Source organism: Cheilinus undulatus, linkage group 21, assembly GCF_018320785.1.
Source record: "Cheilinus undulatus linkage group 21, ASM1832078v1, whole genome shotgun sequence".
Classification (NCBI taxonomy): domain Eukaryota; kingdom Metazoa; phylum Chordata; class Actinopteri; order Labriformes; family Labridae; genus Cheilinus; species Cheilinus undulatus.
The window spans coordinates 5,611,361-5,637,256 of NC_054885.1; the positions used below are offsets into that span (position 1 = coordinate 5,611,361).

At 40.9% G+C, this 25,896-nt stretch overlaps 1 protein-coding gene across 3 annotated transcripts in view; it reads left to right on the plus strand.

Annotated features, from left to right (window-relative positions):
- Positions 1-25,896, plus strand: part of LOC121529116 (nucleosome-remodeling factor subunit BPTF-like) — a 38,863-nt gene continuing 12,967 nt past the window's right edge. For 2 of the 3 annotated variants that reach the window (XM_041816813.1, XM_041816815.1), the window contains exons 1-19: positions 1-720; positions 3,721-4,540; positions 8,348-8,568; positions 11,724-11,897; positions 12,071-12,253; positions 14,373-14,585; positions 14,670-14,755; positions 14,898-15,250; positions 15,392-15,523; positions 15,689-15,818; positions 17,199-17,334; positions 17,415-17,696; positions 17,860-19,258; positions 19,336-19,460; positions 20,391-20,519; positions 20,657-20,807; positions 21,182-21,305; positions 21,592-21,853; positions 24,947-25,083. In XM_041816813.1, the coding sequence (XP_041672747.1) occupies positions 210-720; positions 3,721-4,540; positions 8,348-8,568; positions 11,724-11,897; positions 12,071-12,253; positions 14,373-14,585; positions 14,670-14,755; positions 14,898-15,250; positions 15,392-15,523; positions 15,689-15,818; positions 17,199-17,334; positions 17,415-17,696; positions 17,860-19,258; positions 19,336-19,460; positions 20,391-20,519; positions 20,657-20,807; positions 21,182-21,305; positions 21,592-21,853; positions 24,947-25,083 (5,568 nt within the window). In that variant the 5' untranslated portion in view covers positions 1-209. The remainder of the gene's footprint in view (positions 721-3,720; positions 4,541-8,347; positions 8,569-11,723; positions 11,898-12,070; positions 12,254-14,372; positions 14,586-14,669; positions 14,756-14,897; positions 15,251-15,391; positions 15,524-15,688; positions 15,819-17,198; positions 17,335-17,414; positions 17,697-17,859; positions 19,259-19,335; positions 19,461-20,390; positions 20,520-20,656; positions 20,808-21,181; positions 21,306-21,591; positions 21,854-24,946; positions 25,084-25,896) is intronic. The other variant, XM_041816814.1, reaches the window with a different exon arrangement.

Genomic DNA, 25,896 nt, shown 5'->3' on the forward strand with positions numbered 1-25,896 from the left:
GAAAAATGGCGGCTCTAGGCGAACCTAAACGGGACGCCGGGCTAACGTTTTGAGCTCTCCTGGCCGAGAAGACAGCAGGGCTTCCAGGGGATAGTACACCGTATGAATCCCTACCGACCCCATTTTTCTGGATTGCAATTTTCGCTCGCGTTAGTGTATGCTTTATAAACGCAAAAATTGGGACAGTAAAATAATCGCTTTCGCTTATCATGAGAGGGAAGAGAGGCAGGCCGCCCAAACCGCTACAAGCCGAGGAACCGTCCCCTGCTACGGCCAGGGGCTTACGACCGAGGCGGAATCTCAAGCCCAGGCTTCGGGACAGCGAAGATGAGGACGCAGATAGCCCCACTAGAGAGACCACCAAGACCCACAGAAAGAAGAAGCGGGGATCCGTCACGTCAACACGGGGAAGGGGACGAGGCAGAGGCGGCGGTGGCAGAGGAGGCAGAGGGGGACGTGGAGGAAGGCGGACGGCTGTGTCCAAAACAGTGGTGTACGACGACCATGAGAGTGACGAGGAGGACGATGCTGTCAGTTTAAGGTCTGAGGAGGATGAGTTTATAGAGGAAGAGCCTCAGTCCGAGGAGGATGAGGCCCTCAAAGAGGACTCGGATTGCCTGGAAGATGATGTGCTGGACGGGGAGGAGGAGGATGATGATGATGGGAGCTACTGTACAGAGAGTAGCTTTAGGAGTCAGAGCACACACGCCAGCACCCCCGGTAAATTAACACTCATCCAGCTGCTCCCTCAGTCCTATTAGACACTACATAAGGTAGCCAATGCACCAAGAAATGCTGCTGATGCTGCAGGTTATGGTTTTTGTTCAGCACAGGAAGCAGTAAGGTTATTGTTCAAAATGGAGAATGCACACTGTATGAACACAGGCCGCAGTCATTAAGGCTGCTGCAGGTGGATTCAAACGACAGCTGAACCGCTGGGTCACCTCACTAACATCACCATATTTTACATAGAAGCCTAACGAAATAATTTAGAAATACTTTAATGTCACAGCTTACGCATTTAATTCAACATAAGCAGTGTTATGGATGTCAATAGCAGCTGTTAGCGTGCTAACGTTAGCATGAACATTTAGCATGCTGCTTCTGTCATGCTTTAATTAATATTAGTAAAAAACGGCACATTAGAAGTACGCATTTAAGCTAATTTTATATCATTTGCCTTCTTGTAGACACAAATTATGAGTTTTTAATGAGCGAAGCTGATTGAAAACGTAGCTAACGTGTTTAGCTTCGCTAGCACGCCTGTCATTCTGTCCCTGAAAGCCTCCTAATTTAGCTAATCCAACAGTTAAAGGGTTGTAAAGCATAACAGAAACGAGGGTGTTTGTTTCTTAACGTGCACCTGAAAAGGCAGGTGTATTAATGTGTCTCCTAAGTTAATATTTCCAGTATTAGCCAGCTTGACAGCTAATGTTTTCCTCCATGCAGGAGGATGCAGCAGCCTCATTTAGCTAATGACAGTAGCCATGTGTTCAGCCGGCACAGTCAGAGGCTGCACACCCACAAGTTAGCAACTAGTTATAATACAGTCTTCACTACTACTACTGAGAGACAGGGACCATAAGTCAGACCTCAGTAGTTTTAGCTGAATGGTGTTACATGATTGATATCTAAATGTAATTTCTGTAAAGAGAGAACAAAAACAAAGTTGGTTGTTCAGTCAAATGCATAAAACCAGAAGTCAAGTCACAGACAGCTGACAGCATGTGCATGAAAAATGATACAAAATTGAGCTTCCCATTTAAATTAGAAAAAATAAAAGGATAATTCCCTATTTCAGCTAAACATTTTACTGAGCATTCAGCCTGGCATCTAACTAAAAAGAGTTATACTGACATAAAACATACAAAAAAAGGTGAATGGAAATCATATTTAGACGTTTTCAACGATGTAACAGCTGAATGTAAAAGGCATTTTTGTACAAAAGTGTCTCTTTTGCAAACTCCCGAACATAATAATAATTTTGTCATATTATACAGAAATTTGTATGATATTTTTGTCTAATTTTCAGCATTTGATACCTTTGTCAATACAACAGCATCAAATGCAAGTATGATGCACCCAACATTGACTAACTAGTATGAATGCAGGGCATAATATCACTAGTGGTAGATATACACACCAAATAGGAATCAACTGTGTTTGCATATATGAACATTTCTGCCAATATTTACAACCGATATTCTGGTTGTAAAACTGCCTGTATCTGCTGTGAATATCATCCATACAAACAAATAAGTTATGGGATTTTCAGGCTGGACTGACAAACCTAGGTCAGCTCAACTCTTTTCTTGGTTTATCCTCATTCCTGACACTTCAGAATTTGTTTTAAGGCTTGAAATTGGTTAATTTGTTCATCCTTAAACTTCAAACTTTGTTTTTAAAGGATAGAAGTTTTAAGGTCTGAACTACGTTGAGATATTGGAATACATATAGGCTAAAATCAATTCTTAAATACTAGTATATTGGATGTTGTCAAAACTCCTTTAACATGTGTCCTTTCTTTTTATTTTAAGGTATTAAAAGATGGCATTTGTCTGCTATTTTGTCTTGAAAAATAATTGCATCTGCAGGTTTGAAAAGTTTAAATTAAACCCATATTTAGATTTTTTTAGCAAAGTAAGCAGCTTAATTTAGACGTCTTTTTTAATACAAAAAGTGTCATCAATATGATATTGGTATCAGCAGTTATTAGTTAAAAAAAGTTTTTGGCAGATTTGAAAATTTCTCCATCTCTATCTGTTGGTATAATACACATATATCAACCTATTTTCTTTGGCTTTTGCCTATGTAACAATTAAAATTGGTGTTGATTTTCTACAGTAATTGATCACTTTTTAGTTTGTGTGGGTCTTGGGATCCCTCAGCTTCTCTTAGATATAAGTGGGGGGGCTCCAAGAAACGGTTGAGAACCACATCTGTAAATAAATGCCACATTTATAAGTTTGTCATGCATCCCTAATCAGAATACTTTCATTGTTATTGTATTCATCAGTGAAAGGGGCAGTTGTTTTTCTCATTCGCTGTATCATGCCATGTTGTCAAGATGCCATAAAAAAATCATAGTAAAAAATCTAACAGTATTGATAACTTTATCAGTAACACAGCAACAAAAATACAAGCCTTATGCACTCAATATTGGTTCGTTTCCTCTTTCAAATTATAAAAAATTTGCAGCAAACTCCTGCACACCAATATGTGGCAATGTTTTTGTGAAATTTAGACAATGACACACATTAGAAGTACACATTTAAGCTATTTTTGTATCATTTGTGAAATTTAGACAATGTACAGACATTTGGCTGCTTATTAGAAGCAAGGAACTTTCTGTTTATTAGTGCTTACTACTTCTGTTTTTATATCAGACATTTTGTATTTAATGTGTAATTTTTGCAATGTAAAATACCTGAAAATATTTGATAGCATTTTTATTCCAATGTTTTCCTATTTGTTTCCTAGTTAATTTTTTTGTTACATAAAATTGCAGGCATTCCTGCAATTTGTGCAATTCAGACAGTACTCCTAATGTTGTTTATTAGCATTTTGTCAAAAATATTACTAAAGATAGTCTGATGCATTCTATACTTTTTGAATATTAAAGTGTCAAAGATTGTTTCATTGCAAAACACGTGGAATCAAAGTCTGTGGCATGTGGCCCATTGTTACAGTCCATTAATATGATTTTTGTGTGTCTTACAGGAAAGAAGAAAGTACGACCCCGACCTCGCACTCCCATCCTGGAGGAGAAGGAGATCCCTCCTCTTTTCCTTCCCGACTCCTCGGAGGACCTCCTGGTGCCTAACGAGGAGATGCTGAACGCCACCTCCATCTATGAGGTTGTAAGGAACTTCAGCACTGTTCTGCGTCTGTCCCCCTTCCGTTTCGAGGACTTCTGTGCAGCACTTGTCGGCCAGGAGCAGTGCACTTTAATAGCAGAGACCCATATTTCCCTCTTAAAGGTCATCCTGCGTGAGGAGGACTCCTCCAACACTACCTTTGGCCCCGCAGACCTCAAAGACAGCGTCAACTCCACTTTGTACTTTATAGACGGCATGACGTGGCCCGAGGTGCTGCGAGCGTACTGTGAAAGCGACCATGAGTACCACCACGTACTGCCCTACCTGGAGACGGACGAGTATCCGTACAGTCCGCTTGAAAGTAAAATCAAGGTGCTACAGTTTTTGGTGGACCAGTTTCTTACTACCAACATCGCCCGTGAAGAGCTGATGTCTGACGGGAGTATGCAGTACGACGATCACTGCCGCGTGTGTCACCGTCTGGGGGACCTGCTGTGCTGCGAGACCTGCTCAGCGGTTTACCACCTGGAGTGCGTGAAGCCTCCCCTGGAGCAGGTTCCAGAGGACGAGTGGCAGTGTGAGATTTGTGTGGCACACAAGGTGCCCGGTGTCACGGATTGTGTGTCAGAGGCACAGAAGACCAGGCCCTACATCCGGCAGGAGCCCATCGGATACGACCGCCACCAGAGGAAATACTGGTTCATAAACAGAAGGATTATTGTGTAAGTTAAAAACCAAGGTTGTCATGATGACAGCAGCCTGTTGCACCAGTTATGTGGAAGTTCTGTCTTAAATTATGTCATTGTTGTAGTTGCACCATGCGGATGTAACATTCATCTTTACTAGTAGAGCTTAACGTCCAAACAAACTGAAATATTGTTGCAGATGTGACATTTTCACTGAAGTTGATCAATCAGAGAAAAGCATTTTTAACACAGGGTTTGTTCCAGCGCTGCAGCGTGATGTATAGTCTTTAAACAGGCTAAAGGCTGAAAATAACAGCTTACTGCTGTTAATTTTCAGTAAAGGCCAAAAGTGCATGCAAAATATTATAAAGCATTTTACTGCCTAAACCTAGAGCCAATATAAAATAACACAGACAGTGGTAAATAATCAGTAACTCTTGTAACTCTAACTTGTGGAAAAGGACAGTGCAGTCGACCAAAGAGAGCACACTGTTAACACAAAACAGCCAGTAAAATTCGAAACCCCCTTACGTCCTCAGAGTTATCCCACTTTTTAAAACTGTCTCCATGACGATCAGATTTTGCAGAGGACTTTGTGTAGGTGGTAGGTGTAATATTTAAGTTATAGCTTAAGCCTGGGTTGAAACTATTTCAGCACGTGCAACACCTTAAATGCTAGGAGATTGTAAACTCTTGCATAGCTGGTGCAACCCATAGCAGGGTTTTAAACTTTGGTTTGATCTTAGGGGATAAATATAAGTCCTAAACACCCATTATTGGGCAGTTTGTTCTATGATTGATCAGTAATTGCAGACACTTTCCACATGACACAAATGTATAAGCACACTGACACCATTTCCATCTACTAAGGTTGTAAGAATTTTTTTCTGCAATGTTAAGATCCTAAGTCATGTTTTTAACTAAAAGAGACAGGGCACCTTCAAAATTGCGCAAATGCATTGGAAACTTTAGGAGATAAGGGTGAAACTTGCAAGGAGTGAGCCCTTTTTTAGCCACTTTTCCAGATGTTTATAACATATTTGTGCAATTTAGCCAATGTGCAAGAGTTTGCCTGCTATTTTTTGATAATAAGAAATAATAAAATGGCAAATATTGGGTGTTTAGCAGGGCTGAACAATTTGTAAAAATAATCTAATTGCAATTTTTCCCCCAGTATTGCGATTAAATATGCTATTATTTTTAGGTTCCTCATCTTATGTGTTCAACAAACATAAGTAATAAATCCTTTTTTATCATATGATATTTGCGACTTTGGCTCATTGAGCAGATTTGATATCAATTGCTATCTTGAAGGGGATGATCATTTTTCACATTGTTCTCATTCTGATGAAGAAAAACACATGAACAAGAAAAGTAGTACAAAAAATAAAAAGCATTTGAATTTTTGCATAAAACAAGATAGAATAAAACTGGTATTATGACACATTTCAGGTTAAAGAAATATTGCACTGTCTGCGATTTGAAAATTACAGCATGCCATATTGTGATTTAATCTTCCCAGCCCTAGTGTTTTGAACTTCTGATTTTGTTGCTGTCATATCACAGACACCACTGCTACTAAAACAAATATTACTGGTCATATCTCGCCCTCTGCTTCACCTGTATTTGTTACTGATCATGTGTACGGTGAGGGCTGGGGAAAAGATTTTCATCTGCTAAAGGTGGGGATGTCACAAAAAGTTAAGGAATCAATGCTGTAATCATTTTTACTGAGTGTTAGGCCTGACATCTGTTTTAATCACCTTGAATTATATTGAAGTATTTTAATACTTAAATCACATCTGAAAATACACTGATGCATCTTAAAAACTTTATGTGTTGCCCAACCTGAAGGGATGCCTTTTTCTGCAACCAGATTTAAAGACCTCGACTCCCCATATCAGGTCATTTCATTATTTTATCACCAAAAACTGCTGGGGACTCCTCCTTTACTGTCTAAAAAAACTCCTGAAAGTATTGAGCTTCAATAACAGATGTTAACTTTGCTGTTACTCCAGTATGCACACAAACTATAGAAAGTTTTTAAAGATGCATCCCAAAACATTGGCAATATTTATTTCTGACAAGGTAATTTCACTGTTGCTCCATTTATCTATCATGAATTGCTTTATGTTGCTATGAAAGAGCCAGGTGAGCCCTTTTGTTGTGCAGGAATGTCCTCATCTGCACAAGGGTTGTTATTAGTGCTGCATGGTTTTGTTGCACTGTGCAGTTGCAATTATACTGGACAATACTAACTGTGTAAAATTTGATATAATGCATAAATGGTATCATGAGTCAACTTGTATAATGATAGTTTTGAGTGTGATCTCTCAACTCAAAAATACAACTATAAGATAATACAAAACCAGAAGTTTTTACAGTACTACTTTCAAATTAACTTATTTTCCAAAAAAGAAAACTCTTTTTTACAGTGTCACTACTGTAAACTTAAAGATCTTTCTGCAGGCATTTTTGTTAACCTTTTAGCTACTAAATACAAAAATAATTGCAGCTTTTTTGCAATTATGCAATTGCACCACCTGACATTGTGATTGCAGTTAGATGAACTGTGCAGCACCAGTTGTTGTAATACCATAATTTTAACCTAGATGTGATAGCAGTAAAATCCAAACATAATAATAACTGCTTTTGTTGTACAGCAACAAAAGCAGTTATTGTTAACTGCCTAAATTGTTCAAAAGCATCGACTAAAAGTTCCTGTCCTCTCTATTTCTCTCTCTGCAGCTCATGGCTTGAGGCTTTGGTACTTCTTATTTCTAGTACTATTAATTGATATTACATTTTAATGATATTTTCTATTTTTAAGATTTGCTTTTGGGACTTTTAAGCCTTTATTGAAAGAGGTGGGATGGTGGATAGAAACTAAGAAACTGGGATTAGAGAGAGGGAAAGGTAATGCAGGAAAGGAGCCACAGGACTGGCTGAGGTAGGGCATGTGATATAGAGGTGGAAATGTGAATGGAGCATTATTTGACAAAGTCAGAAGCTGCTGTTTGACAAATTACCCGTTGGAGGAAAAACAAAGCAAATTCATGGTATAAATGTATCGTCTTCTAAATTTGATACCCCTGGCTGTCACTTGCAGTGAAGCAACAAATTGCACCAAAATTCTCTTCAGAATCCTCATCAAAAATTGCTTCCAGTTTGATACAGTTCACTGACAGCTGGTTTCACATTTCCCAGGCTTCTATACTCTGCATGTATTTTATTTGGCGCTTCAATCTGAAACAGCTGGAGAATGAAACTCTAAGTAAAGGAGAAAATCACATGGCATTTATTTGACTGGAGATGAAGATCCATGCAATCCACATCTCCTGTCTTTATCCTCAGCTGGTGAGGCCTTTTCCTCATTACCACAGCGCTGATTTAACAATTAAAAGGGTTACATTTATGCCAGTTTTCTATGAAGTCTTTTGATTTTTTTATTGAATGCATTTGAATGTGAAGCTGCAAGAGTGTAATGATTAATTGATCTCATTTAAAAGCATAGTCAAACCTGTCCTTGATACACCCAATTATCTTAATTTCTCCACAAATGGCTGATTTGATTCTCAATGAGGTCTCACTTTTTAAAAACACTTCCATGCAAGCCTGATTTATTCAGCTGCCTTGTCAAGTGTTTAATCCTCTCATCCGGTTTTGAAATTCAACCAGAAAGTCTGACAAAAAGTCCCCAAACCCATCAATGAATTAGTCACTCGTATAGGCTTATTTTCGACCATATTCTGCTTTGTTTCATTTCCAGCCTGTTTATATTAACTCGGTGCTACTACTCTGTAAGCATACCTAAAAATACATGTTTTATCTTCCTCCCCTCAGTGAGGAGGATGGGGAGCAGGAGAAGAAGAAGATCTGGTATTACAGCACTAAGGTGCAGCTGGAGGAGCTGATGGAGTGTCTGGATAAGGAGTACTGGGAGATGGACCTCTACATCACCCTGCAGGAGATGAAGGAGGAGGTGCAAGCTCACATGGACATCACTGAGGAGCTGACCAACAAAGCCAGAGCAAACAACAAAGCCTACCTCACTGCTGTCAACGGTACAGGTTTCATTTCTGTCTGAATTCACTGGCATAGAAATACGTCTGCAGTCAGGCAGCTCTTCTTAGGTACTATTTTAGTGCATTCATTTATTCATGAACGTTAGACAGTGTGTGATATTAATGCCTATGCCTCAAAAGAAGAAGTCCTTGGTAACCAAAACTGGGTTAAATCTTGTTTTTGATCACCAAAAATCTGCAGACAAACTCCTGCAAATTGTCTAAAACAGGGGTGTCAAACGCAAGGCCCGGGGGCCAAATCCACCCTGCAAGATCACATGATATTTATATTATAACTGGCCCACTGGTAAGAGGTCTGCAGATTCACTCCACAATAAAAATGTAAATTTAACCCTGATGGTTTAAAATATTCTTGTTAAGTCATAGAAAAAAAGTGTTTTCATTTCATACTTTCAATTTTGCATCTCAGAATTAAGACATAAACTAGGGCTGGGTATTGGGGTATTTTAGTAAAAAATCCTATGATGCTTCTACATTTAAGAGATTCTAAGAAAAATTAAGTTGGAAACAAAAAATGTTCAAACCAGGCACATTATTCAAAATTTCAGGGCTAGTATTAAAAATGGACCCTAAACTAGTAGTATTTACATCACTATTTTACCTCCATGTGGCACATCCTGGCTATGGTCTTTTTAGTTCAGTTTGCCTCTGTCTTTGTAATGTTTAAATCCAAAATGAATCCAAACTCGGCCTCTGCTTTGACTAAGTTTGACATCCCTGGTCTTAGATGTCAAAATATTTTGTCAGCATTTGTGCTGAAACAATGCAAATGAATTCTTGTGATTCGGACGGTGAGCTGTAGTTAGCCTGCACTTTCTTTGCCATTATTAATGATGAAAATAGAGCCAATATCAGGCTCCTAGGAGTGCTACATTTGCTTCTGTCATATCAAAAAATTATTGATATTGTTTGATTTTTCCCAATAAACTATCAAACCTTAAAATTCAGATTCTGTGACAACCCTGGTAACCCTGTTTTCTTACTTGTGAGTTCTGCGGGGTTTCACTCTGATAGAATATAGTTCCTCCCATCAGGCAGTGCGGCTCTGACAGTTGACACATGAATGTAAACAGTCGCCTTTTCTTCCTGTTTCAAGCTCTCTTAGACAACAAGAGGCCCCCCCCGTTCCCTCCTCTGAGAGGACAGTTTCTGTGTCTGTTTGACCTGCAGCTGCAAATATATAACATCTCCTGTGTTTGTCACCAAACTGCCTGATAACACTCCAGACAGACAGCAGGGTTCTGTCTGTGTTTTATAGTTGATGTGTCTCTGATAGTCCGTCAGAAAGTAGAGGCTGAATCATTATTTTTCAGCTCAGAATGAAACGAGATGTTCTTTAAAGCTGCAGTGCTTCTTTCCTCCATTATCAGAGGTTTATGGGTGCTGTTGCCATTTTTTTATCTGTTTCAGCCCACTGCTGCAGTTCAGCTCCTCTGGACCGCTCTCTTTTCTTCCTGTGGGCTGCTTTTAACACGTCTGTCTTTGAAAACTGGAGTTATGAAACATGGTCCTCCAGAGTATTCAGGCCTTAGAGGGACCAAAATCGGCCCTGTCTTTGGGTCTGTGTGGCTGCTTTTGAATTTAATGACTTACAATATCCTCACATCTAAAGCAGGTCAAAGCAACTTGGAGACTGCAACGTTCTAATAGCCTGACGTTTCACAACGCTGCAACCGGTGGAGGCAATATATTGTTTCTAGCTCAAGTTTCTACTTAGCTTTTCATGCCTGTCTTCTACTTTTGGAAAAAAAAGGCAAAATCATAATACATGAGAAGATCCAGACTTTGGTGCCGTCTGTGGGTGCTTCACCCGAATACCCAGGGGGCTAATGCCAGTTTATGTTGTGTGCTTGATGCCTGAGATATCCCATCTTTTGTCAATTTTCTTTAATTTATTCCCAGAGCACTTTCATCATTTACAAGAAATGGTGTCATCTCTAATATATAGTATAAAATACTACTTAGACTGTATTTCACCAGGGTATGGCTGACAATAACGCTGCTCTGCTTGACTGTAGCCCTGTCTTTCCCTGACTAACGTACGCCACAGCCCACTATGAAGCCGAAAATCTTCAGGGACCCAGCAGAGCTGTCATACAACCATTAAACTCAAAGTCTTAACATCCATATTTTTATTTCATAAAAAAAAATACCAATGTGCTTGCAGAATCATGCTTAACAGGCTACCATCCTTTTTAATTTTATTCAGGCATCAGCAGTCTCCTTTTCTAATAATCTCTTCTCATTGATTTTGTGACTCCACAAACTCTTTCCTAGTAACATTAATGTCTCAGAAGGCGTTGATGAATTTTTACTATCTAGCACCACAGTGAAATGTATTACTACGTCTCACCAGTTAATTCAGCACCAGCTAAACTGAAACACTGGTCTTGTACTGTGACTTTGTGGCTGTGTTTTTTTGTAGTTATGGGTGAGGATTCACGTATTATCAGCATGATATCAGTATTGGCAGATATTAAAATTCAGCTAATATTTACAACTGTTATATTAGCTGTTTATATTGTCTGAAATCACTGAATACGTTTTTTTTGGTTTTAGTCTAAACCAGTGTTTTCCAACCATTTTTCTTGGAGCCCCCCCCTACATGTATCTAAGAAAAGCGGAGCTCCCCCGAGGGCCCAAGAGAGGAGAAAAAATGACACACTGCTGCCAAAAATCGACACAGATTTTAATTGTTTCACCGATAATACCCCAAAAAAGACTTATGCATGCTTTTCCTATCTAAAGACATGTTATAGCAGACAAAGCCACACTCTCCCCCTAAGGTCTTTGTCCCCCCCGGTTGTCCTGGACCCAAGGTTGGGAACCAATGGTCTGAACCAGGGGTGTCAAATAGATAATTTCCACCAAGCGGTGCGGCTCAGTTTAAATACATTTATCACTCAGTTATAGCCATCTATTTCTTAATTAAAGCCAATTAAAGCCTCAGTATTTGAATATTTCTGCCTTGATAAATGATGAGATGCTGCAATGGGACAACATAAATACTTAGTCTGAAATTGTCTTTTCTTTTTCCACAACAAATAAAATATTATTTTCTTTTTCATAATCACAGTGCTGTCACATCTGAGCAGTTGCACCAATTTAAAGATATGCTTCCTTTTTGTTTGTAGAGCTCATCACAGAGCGTCTGAAGGTTCGGCGGGAAGCGCAGGAAGCAAAAAGACGAGCAGAGGAGGCGAAGCGAGAGGCAGAAACGACCTCTGCTAAGACGGAGGGGAACGGGGAGGTGCTCGAAAACAAAGAGTCGAAAAACACAGAGTCTGCAGATGATACTAACTCACAAGGTAAGGGTTACTAAAGAGACTTTTTTTGCGGACAGAATTCAAGTTCCATCCATTTTATTGCACATGTGCTAAGAGAATCAATGGTCTCCAAATATAAAGACTTCAAGTTAAAGTAGTCTTACGGTTGTAGTGACTTCAGCGGTGCTGTTTGGCATGTATATGTATGTCTACAGCAGCTGCAGCTCCCCCTGCTGCGGAGGAGAACTCTGTGTCTGACCCAAACCCCAGCTCAGCCAACCAGGACGCATCCTCACCTACAACCGAGAACACTGAAGCAAACAAAGAAACCCAGCCGGCGCAGTCTGGGACCCTGGAGAGCTCTGGGAGCCCTCTGTTGGGGGGGCAGGGAAAAACAGGTACATGAAGGACAAGTCCAACCACAACAGCTAAGTTTTCAACAATCCTTAACAATAATGAAAGGGCTAATCCTTTCAATTTTCCTTTTACTGCACATCTTTGTATCTTCAGTTAACATCTTATCAGACAGAAAAGAGTTTTCTTCATTTAAGTGTTGCAGGTCGTTCTCAGCCTGCTTGAATCTAAATCTGCAGCACTGAGCTCTTTCTCTGGAAGCTGAATGCTCCTCTGTATCTGTGTGCTGCATTTCTTTCTTGTGTTTTATGTCGTCTCCTGCTTTTCTCTCCTGGTCATAAAAAAGCACGTTTTTGGCTCAGCAATAGACGGCGTCCCTGGCAGCAGTGAGCACGCCACGTCTGTCACAGTCAGCTCCTTTTTCTCATTCCAATTTGTGCACATTTGGGTGGGTTCCTGTTGCTCAGACAAAAGGCTCTCAGCCTGGAAGCTCCACCTGCTACCTCGTCAACAAAGAGCCGCATATATATGCAGGACTTTCCCCTTTGATGACTCAAAGACGGAGTTGCTGTCTTTACTTGGCCGGCAGAAAATGCACAGCTTGTTTTGAATTTCTGCAGCCAGGATGGGTCTGGGTTTATAGGACGAAGATTTTTTCCCTAAACTCTTTGTGGGTCAGATGCAAATGAGTTTAAAGACCTGGTTTTCCTTTCAACAAAGTCTGATTAAAAGCTTTGTTTTTTTTAGTTTTTCTTCATGAAATTTGCAGGTGTTAATCAAAGAGTAGCCCTTGTTAATAGCAGTGAATGCAGCCATACTATATAACACAAATGTTAGGTTGATCAAAGTCCACAATGCAGCGATAATTAACTCCATAACTGCCAGTCAGATGACATTTGAATGTCTGAAAGCACTTTTAGCTCTTTTTTGGTCCATTATCTCTATGAAAAATCTAATAGCATTGACCTCCAGTGTCATCTAACCTTAGCCAAACCCTTCCCAGTGAATGTTTCCTTTTAGATTTACATTACAAGCAGATACTGTTTACAACTCGCATTCAAAAAAAGTTGGGACACTGTGTAAAATGTAAATAAAACCAGAATGCAATGATTGTTAAATTGCATAAACTCAAATTTTATTCATAAACGTCATATCAGATGTTTAAACTGAGACATTTTACTATGTCATGAAGCTCATTTTGAGTTTGATGGCAGCAAAACATCTCGAAAAAGTAAGGACGGGGCATCAGAAGGCTGGAAAAGTAAACGGTGTTAATAAAAAACTGCTTTAGGAGCACTTGGCAACCAATAAGATTAACTCTCAATAGGTCAGTAATATGACTGGGTGTAAAGAGAGCATTTTAGAGATGTAGAGATGGGCAGAGGATATGCAATAAAAGAGTCTAAAAATGTGCAATAATTAAAAAAAAAATGTATCTCGATGTAAAGTTGCAAAAACTTTTAGTCTCCCACCATCTACAGTCCATAATATCATCAAAAGATTCAGAGAATCTGGAGAAATCGATGACACAAATGACAGTTAAAGCTGTACCACGCCAAGAAGAAGCCATGTGTGAACACAATCCAGAAATGTTACTGTCTTCTCTGGGCCAAAGCTCATTTAAAAATGGGCCAAGGCAAAATGGAAAACTGTTCTGTGGTCAGTCAAAATTTTAATTTGTTTTTGGAAACCAAAGACACCGTGTCCTGTGAACTTAAGAGGAGAGGGAGCATCCAGCTTGTTATCCTGGCTCAGTTCTAAAGCCTTCACCTCTGATGGTATGGGGTTGCATCAGTGTCTGTGGCGTGGGCAGCTTCCACATCTGGAAAGGAACTATCAGTGCTGAAAAATAGAAAGCAACACATGCTTCCATCCACATCCCTTTCTGGCAAGGTTTTGCGATTGTCAGGCGTAACAGTTAATATGAGACTAAATCAGGGTAAAATTATTGTGAAGAAAACAATACAATCGTCTGGTTGAGCTATGTTAAGAGCTTTTTAATTGCATGATTAAATTCTAGTTAGTTCAACTATACTTATTGAATTATTTGTTGTTTAGCTTCCATTTTTGATTCAATACATGCCGTGTACAACAGTGATTCAGCTCTATGAATATTTCCCTGTAAAGTTGAACTCAGTTTTTCTTTTTCTGTTGTTTTTTCAGATGAGGGTGCAAAATCAGAATCCAGTAATGAAGACAAACAGCCTGACAAGTCACAGACACAAACTGCAGATCAGCCACAGCAGCGGTCGTCTCAAACAGCGAGCAGCAGCAGTAGCAGTCAGGCGTCTGGATCTGGGAACGTCTTGAAGCCTGAACAGCCGGACGTGACCGATCCGTCATCTCGGTCCTCCTTTACAAGCCAGGATGGGACAGGTAAACATGAGCGGAAGGGACAAAAACATACAACCGTGAATGAAATCAGTCGTTTTAATCATGTGAATGGTGTCTGCTTTACAGATGAGTATAATGAAAGGATGAAGAATGAAAGAGGAAGAGTGGTAGGTCAAGGATCCAATCATCAAACACCCAGAGGCAGCAAAGAGGTGAGTGGCGCCCTACAGATTACCACAAACCCCTTTCATGTTGAGTAAACCAGTTTCTTCCAGTCTTTTAGTATAAAAAAGAGGTACCAAAGAACTAATAAAAGAACCAATTCTGGATGTTGTGTTCCTTTTACTCTTTCAGTCCTCTCCCGTGCCTTTTGATGGTGAAAATTCACGCCTCAGCTTCCTCAAAAGAGACCTGGTAGTGAACCTGAACAACCTGTTCAAACTGGGACAGGAAGGTAAATACCGAGTCTACCACAACCAGTTCAGCTCCAACGTTCTGGCCCTGAACAAGCACCAGCACCGCGAGGACCACGACAAGAGACGCCACCTCTCCCACAAGTTCAGCCTCACCACTGCCGCTGAGTTTAAGTGGAACGGCTCGATTTATGGCTCCAGGAATCTGACCGTCTCTACACTGCGTCTCACCATCATCCAGCTGGAGACGAACGTGCCCGGACCGTTCATGCATCCTAACTGGGCTTCACACAGGTAAGACGCAAGACTTTATGTGAAACACTTCGACATAGTAAAGAAGAGAAGTATTCACCTCAGACAAACATGCACTAAACCACATAAATGCAGCGCTTTATCTGTTGTGTTAAACAGCGCCATCTCTGTTTTTTATCATAGAACCAACTGGAATAAAGCGGTGCAAATGTGCAGCAAAGCCAGAGAGTTTGCGTTGGCTTTGGCCATCCTGGAGTGTGCCATCAAACCCGTGGTCATGCTGCCTGTGTGGAAAGATTCTCTCGGACATACAAGGTAAAGAACGAACAAAACTAGCTACTGGAACATCTGTTTTCTGCACACTAATGAAATATTCAGATGAAGTTTTGTTTGAGGAGCTTTCCCGGTGTCAGAGCAGGGCTTTTCAGTGCTCTACTTGAAGGCTGAATCTCTGTAACATGTTCTGGGTTTGCGCTTCAGGCTGCTTCGTATGACCTCCATGGAGCGGGAGGAGAAAGAGAAGGTGAAGAAACGAGAGAAAAAGCTGGAGGATGAGGAGACGCTGCAGCAGGCCACCTGGGTCAAATACACCATCCCCATCAAGCACCAGGTATAACTAGAGCGTCTCTCACTTAGTGTCAGGGCTGGAACGATTCCTCGAGTAATTCAAGTAACTCGACAAAAAATCTTGGAGGAAAATTATCTGCCTTGAGGCTTTGTTTAAGTCAGGGGTGTCCAAACTTAGGCCACATACAGAAGTATATGAGGATGTTTGGGCAAATTTGATATCTTCAAGGTGAGGTATAACTACGTTTTTAAAACCAGTATAATGAAGGTTAGGTTTGCTTAGTGACTGATTCCTGAATGGCTAGTTCATTCAGGACTAGGGCTGAACGATTTGGGAAAATAACCTAATAGCAATTTTTTTACCTAATATTGCAATTACGATTTAATATGCAAGTCTTTCTTAAGTTCCTCGTCTCATGTATTTTCCACCAAAAACAAGCAATAATTCGTTCTATACTATAACTAACACAATATTAGATTAAACTATGGCTGGACAATTTAAAACAATATCTAATTGTGATGATTTGAACTCATTGTGCAAATTGGATATAAACTGTTGTATTAAAGGGAGTCATAGTTTTAATATAATTCTCGTATTTAACAAGGAAAAACATACAAAAATGAAGAAAACATCATTTTTTTGTACACTATTCTAAAAGTATGCCACTAAAATAATTGCATGATATGTAACGCATAATGTCTCTGCTGCAAAAAAAAAAAACGTTTTAACTGGTATTTTGTCACAAATTTCAGGTTAAAGAAATATTGCACCTCCTGCAATTTGAAAATTGTAGCAGGCAATAGTGCGATTTTATCTCATTTGCGATTAATTGCCAAGCCCTATTCAGGAGGCAGCAAAAACCCAGAGAAGAGCATTGAGTGAGTCAGAAGTAGAATAAAGGAGGAGCTGGGGTGGAGGAGGGTTGCAAGAGCAGGTTGCAGAGAGAGCAACAGAGCAGTTTGGATAAGGCAACATGAGAGCGATTAGCTAAGAGCAGGCTTAAAGAAAATTAGCTGGCCGTCAACCAATGAGGGCAGTGCTTTTTGAGATCTTGTAGCCTACTTCACTTTGTTGGACAGTTTCTATTCAAGTGATTTCTTGATTCAACAGATCCGGGGGTTATCAGGCCTGGGTTTGGCCATGAAATTGAACTCAGCATGTGATGAATATGCAAAAAAAAATCAGGAATCAGAAATGGTGGTGGTGCAGTCCTTAGAAGTTTAAAAAAGAAAATAAGTTTCCCACAGAGAGTAGTGAGACTGCACAGGTGGTTCTTTGCAGATCTCCAGGATTTATGTACACATAGCCTGCAGGACTCCACCAATTTACTTGACATTTATACAGAGCATTGACAGGCACAAGCACATAGGAATAGGTGTGACATGTGACCTCACTGCTAGTTTCATGTGTTTTTCTCTCTAGGTGTGGAAGCAGAAGGGTGAGGAGTACAGAGTGACGGGGTACGGTGGTTGGAGCTGGGTCAGTAGGACTCGTGTGCCACGTTTTGTCCCAAAGCTTCCAGGGAACACAAATGTAAACTACCGCAAAGAACTCGAGGGTAAGGGCTTATTTAAATAAATCTCATCAATATCAGTCTCTTAGTTCTGGCTGTTTCCTCATGCTGTGTTTTCTTTCTAGCAGCTAAACTGAGGAAAGAAAACGCAGCAGCTTGCACAAATACGCAGGAAAATTCAGAAGAAACAGAGACAACTAAGAACACCTCAGATGAAGACAAAGAAGCAGCTTCTACTACGAGTGCGTCTTCACAGAGCACGACACCGGAGGAACCTCAGACCGCCATGGATGCTGAAAAATCTACAGGAGAGAAGGAACAGGGAGGGAATGTAGAGGAAACGAGAGGGGAAGAAAAAATGGAGGTGGATCCCAGCCCAGACACTACTTCTCCCAGTAACGAGAAAGGTAAAGCTGTTGAATATTTTTCCTCTTTTTTTCGCTTGTCTATTTAGGTAGATGTTTGGTTTGCTTCCTGGTTAAGGCCTTTCTGAGCATCATATCAGATTGCATAATTCTGTTCTCATAATAATCTCATTATTTACATTATCCACTGACCCTTATTTTCCAGATAAAGCTGGAAACCCAGATCCTTCCTCTACATCTGTGCAGGCTGCTAGCCAAGAACCAACCCTTAAAGTGGGACAGTCCACAAATGAGGAGACCGCCCCAGCTAAACCGTACTACGACGTTGTGAATGTCAGTGAGGGCTTCCAGCTGCGGACGGCGTATAAGAAGAAGGTGAAACCCTCCCGGCTGGACGGGCTTTTGGAGCGCCGGGTGAAGCAGTTCACTCTGGAGGAGAAGCAGAGGCTGGAGAGGATGAAACAGGCAGCGCTTCTGAACAAAATGGCAGCATCAAAGTCAGCGGTTAAGACCGAAGGATTGACGTCAGGAAAACAGCAGCCCACTGTCACCCCGAGTGTGAAAGAGGAGAAGGAGGAGAATGTCCAGGATGGCGTGGTGAAGAAGCTGAACTTTGAGGAGGCACAGACGGAGATAAAAGAAGACAACTCAGACAGCAACCACAGCAAACAGACGGAGTTGAATGCTGGGAACGGAGAGGCCTTAACTCACCAAGAGATGAATGGAGAAATGCTAACAAGCACTGAGCTAAACAACAAGAGCAACAGTGTACAAGATGGAGTAGACAGCAAAGAAAAAACACAGAATTTAAAGAAGCGCACGTTTGAGGAAATTGAGCGAGGTACGGAGAGCGTGGAGGCGGAGCAGAGCAGGAGCAGTCCTCTGCAGGTGAACGGACAAGCCGGGGTTAGCAACTCTGAAAGCCACGATGGTGTTAAAGAGCCAGTCAAGTCTCTCATGAATGGAAACCTCACACAGAATAATGTACCTGATGAATGTCACCAACCTCCCATGAAAATCCCCAAACTGGAGAACCACGTTTCAGAGCGAGGAGACGATAAGAACGAGGATGGAGTGATGAAGAGCGAGGCTGTGGCGCCTGCTTCCTGTCTGAATAGCAACACCACAGATAATAACAACAGCAGTGACGATGTGAAGAACTCGGCCACCGCTAACAGCACAGCAGAGTCCCACAATGCACTGCAGGCTGAAGGGAAGTCTCAAGCAGTAGGTACCACAGTCTCCACTGTTCCTGCTCCCGTCCCTCTAAAGGCCAAACCTGCAGACACCAAGATGGTCACATCTGGATCGGCGAATAGCACCTCGATGACGATCAGTAAAGAATACTCCACCAGAGACCGAGTCAGCCTCCTCAGGTTCTCCAAAGCTAGGAAGGCACGTTCGGGAACAGCCCTTCCGTCGTACAGGAAGTTTGTCACCAAGAGCAGCAAGAAGAGCATCTTCATCCTGCCCAATGATGACCTGAAGAGGCTGGCGAGGAGATCGGGCATCAGAGAGGTGCCGATCTTCAACTACAATGCCAAACCAGCCCCTGATATCTGGCCCTACCCTTCACCTCGACCCACCTTTGGGATCACGTGGAGGTTCGTCCTTTAACATGTGGACATATAACAGAAATATGTTATGAAGTAGTAGTAATATAATTGTCCCTTCTGTTTAGGTACCGTCTGCAGACTGTGAGGTCTTTGGCGGGGGTCAGCCTGATGCTGCGGCTGCTGTGGGCGTGTCTGAGGTGGGACGACATGGCTGTGAAGCCGTCTGCTGCTGTGGGGACGACGAGGAAAGGTAAACCATGCCTCTTCCTTTATTTCCACTTGTCCTGAAATGAGATACATCCCCTTTCTTCTCTGTGGAAGCCTTCTTCCTTTAGTCCAGCTTCCTTTAGTCCAGCTTGCAAGGTTAACATATTCTAACAGATCTTAAAATAAATCTAGTAGGACTACAGATGCAGAACTATTTTTTATTTTTGTCATAATGCACAGCTTTCCCCTCCTTAAATCAATCACTTTTCATTCACTTCTGTTGTTCTTAACCCTTAGAGGTCCACGGGTTAGTTTGCTATTTCCCTTTCTTTTCTTTTCTCTTTTCTTTTCTTTTCTTTTCTTTTCTGCTCTTTTCTTTTCCTTTAATTTCTTTTCTTTTCCATTCCTTTCTTTTCTTTACTTTTCTTTTCATGTTTCTGTTCTTTTTTCTCTTTCTACAATATAAACCACTCTGAAAATATATACCATGCTCATGTTTACCTTGTCTACCTCAACTTTATGTAATAAAAATGATATGTATTTTTCATCTGTAATTATCAGCCGATATTAGCTACACAAATGAAGTTTGTGAAGATTCATGTTGGACCAACAGACCTTCATCAGTCTTTCTCTTTGTTCATTCTTATTCCTTAAACTTTAATGTGTGTTTTAAGGTCTGAAGTTGTGGGTCTTAACTACATTTATATCAATGTCAATACTGGCTAAAAATAAATTTGCAAATACAGATATATTGGATATCAGCAATCCTCAATAACTACTGATAAAATAAAACACAGATGCAGCTAATCATCCAAAAGTTGACCCCATAGAGTATATAGTTGCTTATGTTATACCTTCTTCTGATTATGCTTTTTTGTTTTGCTGCTGTTTTCACCTTCCAAGTTATTTCTTGCATTAACGTCTATGAGGAAAAAGCATTTAAGAAAGTAATGATGTATGTTTGTCACCACAGAAACCACGGACACAGACATTATCACAACAGAGATTATAAAACGACGAGACGTGGGACCTTACGGCCTCCGCTCTGAATACTGCATCAGAAAGATCATCTGTCCGATTGGAAACAGAGACACTCCCAAAGGTAACATCAGGATATTCCTCTATTAATAGTTTGACACTAGGAAGTGTATTTCCTGTTTAAAGATGGTATTTGTGTCAGAATCATGGGTAGGGTTGGTAGGGAATATTTACATCTATTTTCTCTTTTGCGATGAGTAGAAACCCCCACTCCACAGAGAAAAGGCCTGCGCTCAAGTGCCCTGAGACCCAAGAAGCCGGAGCCGGCTAAGCTGACCGGGCCTGTTGCCGTGGAGACGTGGGTGGCTGAGGAGGAGCTGGAGCTGTGGGAGATCAGGGCCTTTGCAGAAAAGTGAGATATGCACTGATTTAACTCAGATTTCTTCACAGCCATCTTTTATACAAACATTGAGCCTAACATGTTTTAAATCTTTGATTCCAAGCTGGCTGGTTGTGACCCAAAGCTATTCAGTGAGTTGCAGACGTGTATTTAGTGAAAAGTTTGTTGCAAATAGTCTATGATGTGCTTTTATTTTGAAGGATATGTCTCCATCTCTTAATGCTAATCACTGATTTAATAAACAAGCTGGAAATAAGAACAAGAGAAGACAATTGATGCAATTTTGCAAGGCTCCAATGTCTCCAACAAAAGTAGCAGCAGTAACATGTCTTAAATGGCTTTAACTTTACTCCAAGCCAACATTTCCTCCTTTTTTCCTGTAACAGAGTGGAGAGGGAGAAGTCCCAGGGGATTGATCCCTCTAAGAGCGGCAGCGCCCTGAAGACTGCTGAGGACGTGAAGGCTCACCTGGAGAATCAGCTGAGACAGGCCAGACTGGCAGCACAGCAGGTAAGAGCAATGACACAGCAGCTTTTTAAATGTCAAAGTAATCTTTATCACCCCTAGATGGATGTTTGTAGGGCCGACTACAGTGCCCACATCACTTCAAGGCACAGAATGAAGAACAATGCAATCTGGACAAATGAGTGGTGCCCCTATTCAGCTTTTATTTATGCCTTTAAAGCAATATTTTTGCATGAGTGTACCTCAGAATCTGGTCTCTTCTCTTAACTAGTAAGAAACAATAAGAAATGAAAGGAAAAGAAAGTCAAAGCTATCTGTATCTATGTTTAAGAAACGTCTGGAAACGCCAAGACCGAGCACACCCGGCTCCACTTTCCCAACAACAACCAGCACCTCCTCGCCCTCCACACCCAGCACGCCGGTGTCCACAGGTCAGAGACTGGGTCAGGTCACACCTGGAACAAAGATGGTCCTGGCCTCCAAACTGGCCTCTCCGGTTCCCTTCCAGCAAGGCAAAAACTTCCACCAATCGTTCGCTTCCTGGGTCAAGCAGGGTCAGAACAACAACGGCAGCAGTAGCAGCAACAACTCTGGTGAGTCAGGCAATGATGAGAATTCATGTCATCTTTTAAAATCCTCAATATGATTTGACTTACACTTAATGGGTCATTACTCATGTCTAAATTTAAAGAATTACTAGAAGCATAGATGGTTTTCCAGTAAGTTCAGCAAAGAGCAAAATGTCTGCGTGTTTAAAATACCCTATAGTTGTTTTACTTCTCATCCACCATAAAAGAGGCAAACTGTTAAGTTACAGTAGTCCTTTTTGTCCCTTTCACCAGTTTTACTTTTTTCCATTGCAATTATAAATCACAGTTCCAGAAAAGCTGGGACATTGTTTAAAATGTAAACAAAAACCAAACTGAGATCTGCAGATCCTTTTCAGCCTGTCAATTGCAGCTCAAAGAGAAAATATTTCATTTTCAAAACGATGCATTTAATTGCTTTTTGGGAAATAAACACATCCTCTGAATATGATGCCTGTCTCATGTTCGAAAAAAGTTGGGACAGGAGCAAGAAAACACTAGGACAATTGTTAAATGCACAAAAAACACCTGGAAAATTCCACAGGTGAGTAGGTTGATTGGTTACAGGTGATAGTACCATTACTGGATATTAAAGGAGCACTCCTGAAATGCTCAGGTGTTCAAAGTCAATGATGGTGCAAGGATTTCATTTTAGAACAAGAATGCATGGGCATAAAGTCTAACTGTTTATGATAATGTTCCTCATCTTGCAAGTTCATAACAGTTAGCTATAAACACTTACAGCAGTGAATTTGGGACATGTGCATGACTAAATGTCAAAACCCCAATGAGACTGTGTTGCCATGTTAGATGACTGTTAAGTAAATGTATAAATAAAGCCTGAAACACACTGGTGCTGCTGTGGCACATTGTCTCAGTTGCCACCCATAGCACACGTCAGCAGCAGAGCGTCTTGCTGGGCTAGGTGCTTGATATCAGAGTTGAGAGCCTCCTCCCGGCTCATCTCTCGCTTCACCAGTTAAGAGAAAAAAATAACAAGAGCGGTGGTATTTCACCAGCAGCTAAAGACACCCACTTATTCTACACGATGAAGGGAAGACATGCTACATTTCTTCTTCTGTGCTCTTATTTAGAGCTGCTACTGAAACGGACAAAACAGCTGTTCTCTCAGGAAAACACTTCCCCTTTCATACTGGAAATAGAGCAGTGGCATAAATTGCAGCGGTGCGTGTGACGGCTGCTGGTGTTGGTTTGTTCATAACAAAATAACGGGAGTGATCGTTTTGACATGTGTCAGATGGCACTGGTATGTTTTGGGCTCAAGGAATTTAGACATTTCACCATCTACAGTCCAGAACATCATGAAAAGATTCAGAGAACCTGCAGAGATCTGCGCATGTAAGGGGTAAAGCCGAAAACCAACATTTCATGACTGTGACACAGTACGTCACTGCGTCTACAAATTTAAGTTGAGACTCTACCATGCAAAGTGAAAGCCATATCAACAACATGAAGCACACACCACTTCTCTGGGTCCTAGCTTAACTCAAAAGGACTGGCCTTAAGCTGAAAAGTGTTCTGTGGTCTGACGAGTCCACAGTTCAGATTGTTTGTAGAAATAATGGCCCATTAGTCCTCCAGGCCAAAGAGGAAAGAACCATCCTGATTGTTATCAAAAGCCAACATCTGTGATGATGTGGGGGTGTTTTTAGTGCCTACAGCATGGATTACCATTAACACATAGAGAGATACATACAGGCTTTGGAGCAGCATATGCCTGTCTTTTTCAGTTGCGTCCCTGCTTATTTCAGCGGGACAGTGCCGAGCCACATTCTGCAAGAGTTACAACAGCATGGCTTCGCTATAAAAGAGGGCAGGTATTGGACTGGTCTGCATGCAGTCCAGAGCGGTCTCCTTTTGATATGTATGAAGCATTATGAATCACAGTGGAAACTCAATACTGTTAAGTAACTAATGATGTATATCAGGAAGAATTCCCCTTACAGTACTTAAACAATCAGTGTCTTTGGTCCCAAGATGATTAAAGAGTGTTGGAAGAGGAATAGGTGATGGAACACAGTGGTACACATACTCCTGTCCCAACTTTTCTGGAACAATTTGAAGACATACAATTCAAAATGTGTGCATATTTCTCAAAAACAATAAATGTCAGGTAAAAGCATTTGCAAACCATTGTGTTCTGTTCTTACAGACTTTATACACAACGTCCTAACTTTTTTGAAATTGTTTTTGTATTTTTTTGAGTGTCATATCAGATTATGAGAAGATAATCATCACAAAAATCTTACAAAAATTATTTTGTACATCCTTTTTCCACAATATGACTTTAAAATTTAAGCTATGACTTGTGGTGTCCACTTCATCTCTCAATAAAAAGACACTTTTTTAGACTTTTATAGGCTAAATGAGGTTGAATCAAGCTGATTTCAAACAGAAGAAACATCATATTTTTAAAATACTGAAAATAAAACCGTCCAGTGGACACCACAGTCATACACCGGCTGTCGTGGTTGGCCTTGTGGGTGTGTGTGACTGCAGGTGGCATGGTATGTCTTGCAGCCTCCACTGTTGCTAGCAGCGTCACCACCTCAGAGCAAACCTTCCAGATCGCCGGCAGCTCGGTGACTGTGGCGGGCCAGGTCCTCACCGCCAAACTCCCCCTGCCCGCTAACAGCAAGATTGTAACACTCAACATGCCCACCACTTCAGGAGGTAGGCCGCACGCGTGTCATCCATTTCTGCCCGCTCGGGCCAACGTGTAACCAAATGGATGCCTCAGTTGAGAAGCAAAAATCGCTTAGCATGGATGACCCACCGTGTTTCTTTAAATTTATTTGTTTTACTTTTGGTGGATGAGCTTCTGTGAAAAAAGACCTGGATGGCTTTTATGTCTCTACATTTCTCAAATTGTGTCAAATTGCTGTCACCTTGTGATCTAAAGCTTTTTTTAGTTGCTTTGCAAATAATTTATTTTATTTAAAAAAATCAGAGACATTCTTCTGACTCTCACACACTCAGCATGCCTCGATACATCCTTGACCCACATCAGTGCATGTGTCCCATACATTTATGTCTGCATATTTGGCTTTTTCTTGATGTAACTGTGTTTCCCAACAGGTGTAGTGCAGCAGAAAGTCCTGGGCATATTCCCCTCCGGACCCCCTGCAAACCTGAGGACCTACAGCACACTGCATCCTACAACCGGCAACATCAACCTCAGAGCGTCCACGTCTGCCTCCAGCACTCAGCAGCAGGTACTTCAACAGGATGGTTCCTACCTAAAGCTTAAGAATATCTAAAGCAGTGTTACTCAACCCTGCTCAACCAAAGAGCAAAATTGTTGAAAAATTCATTTGCAAGAGCCACAATCTAAGTGGTGAAAAGTGGCAATTAAAATAAGTTGAAGGTGGCATAATGGTCGAAAAGTGGCAAAAATGGGTGGGAAGGGACTAAATAATGAGTTAAAAGAGGCAAAAACATTGCAAAGAATGAGTTAAAAGTGACTAAAATGGGCAAAATCAGAATAAAGGTGGTAATATGGGCAAAAAGTAGCATTTAAATGCAAAAGGCACCTTAAATGGGCAAGAAGTGGCAAAAAGGGGAAAAAATTGTAAAAAGCAGGATAAAAGTGTCAAAAAGGGAGAAAGTGACAAAAAGAAGTGGCAAGAATGGGATTGAAGCAGCAAACACTGGAAGAAAAGTAGCAAAAAAAGGCAGAAAGTGACAAAAATGGGTGAAAAGTGGCAGAAAAATTAGTTACAGGTGGCAAAAATGGTCCAAAAGTGACAAAAACGTGGAGAAAATTAAGTGAAAAGAGACTCAATTGGCCAAACATCAGGGAAAAAAGGTGGGAAAAATGGGCAAAAAGCATCAAATGTTGGCAAAATTTGAAATCAGTGGCATTTAATTGCAAAAGGCAGTTTAAATGGGTGACAAGTGGCAAAAAGGGGCAAAAAAATGCAAAAAAAGCTGGATAAAAGTATCAAAAATGGGCTAAAAGCACTAAAAATTTAATAGTAGTAGCAAAAAGTTGCAAATAAGGGCAATGGAAATATGCAGACAAAAAA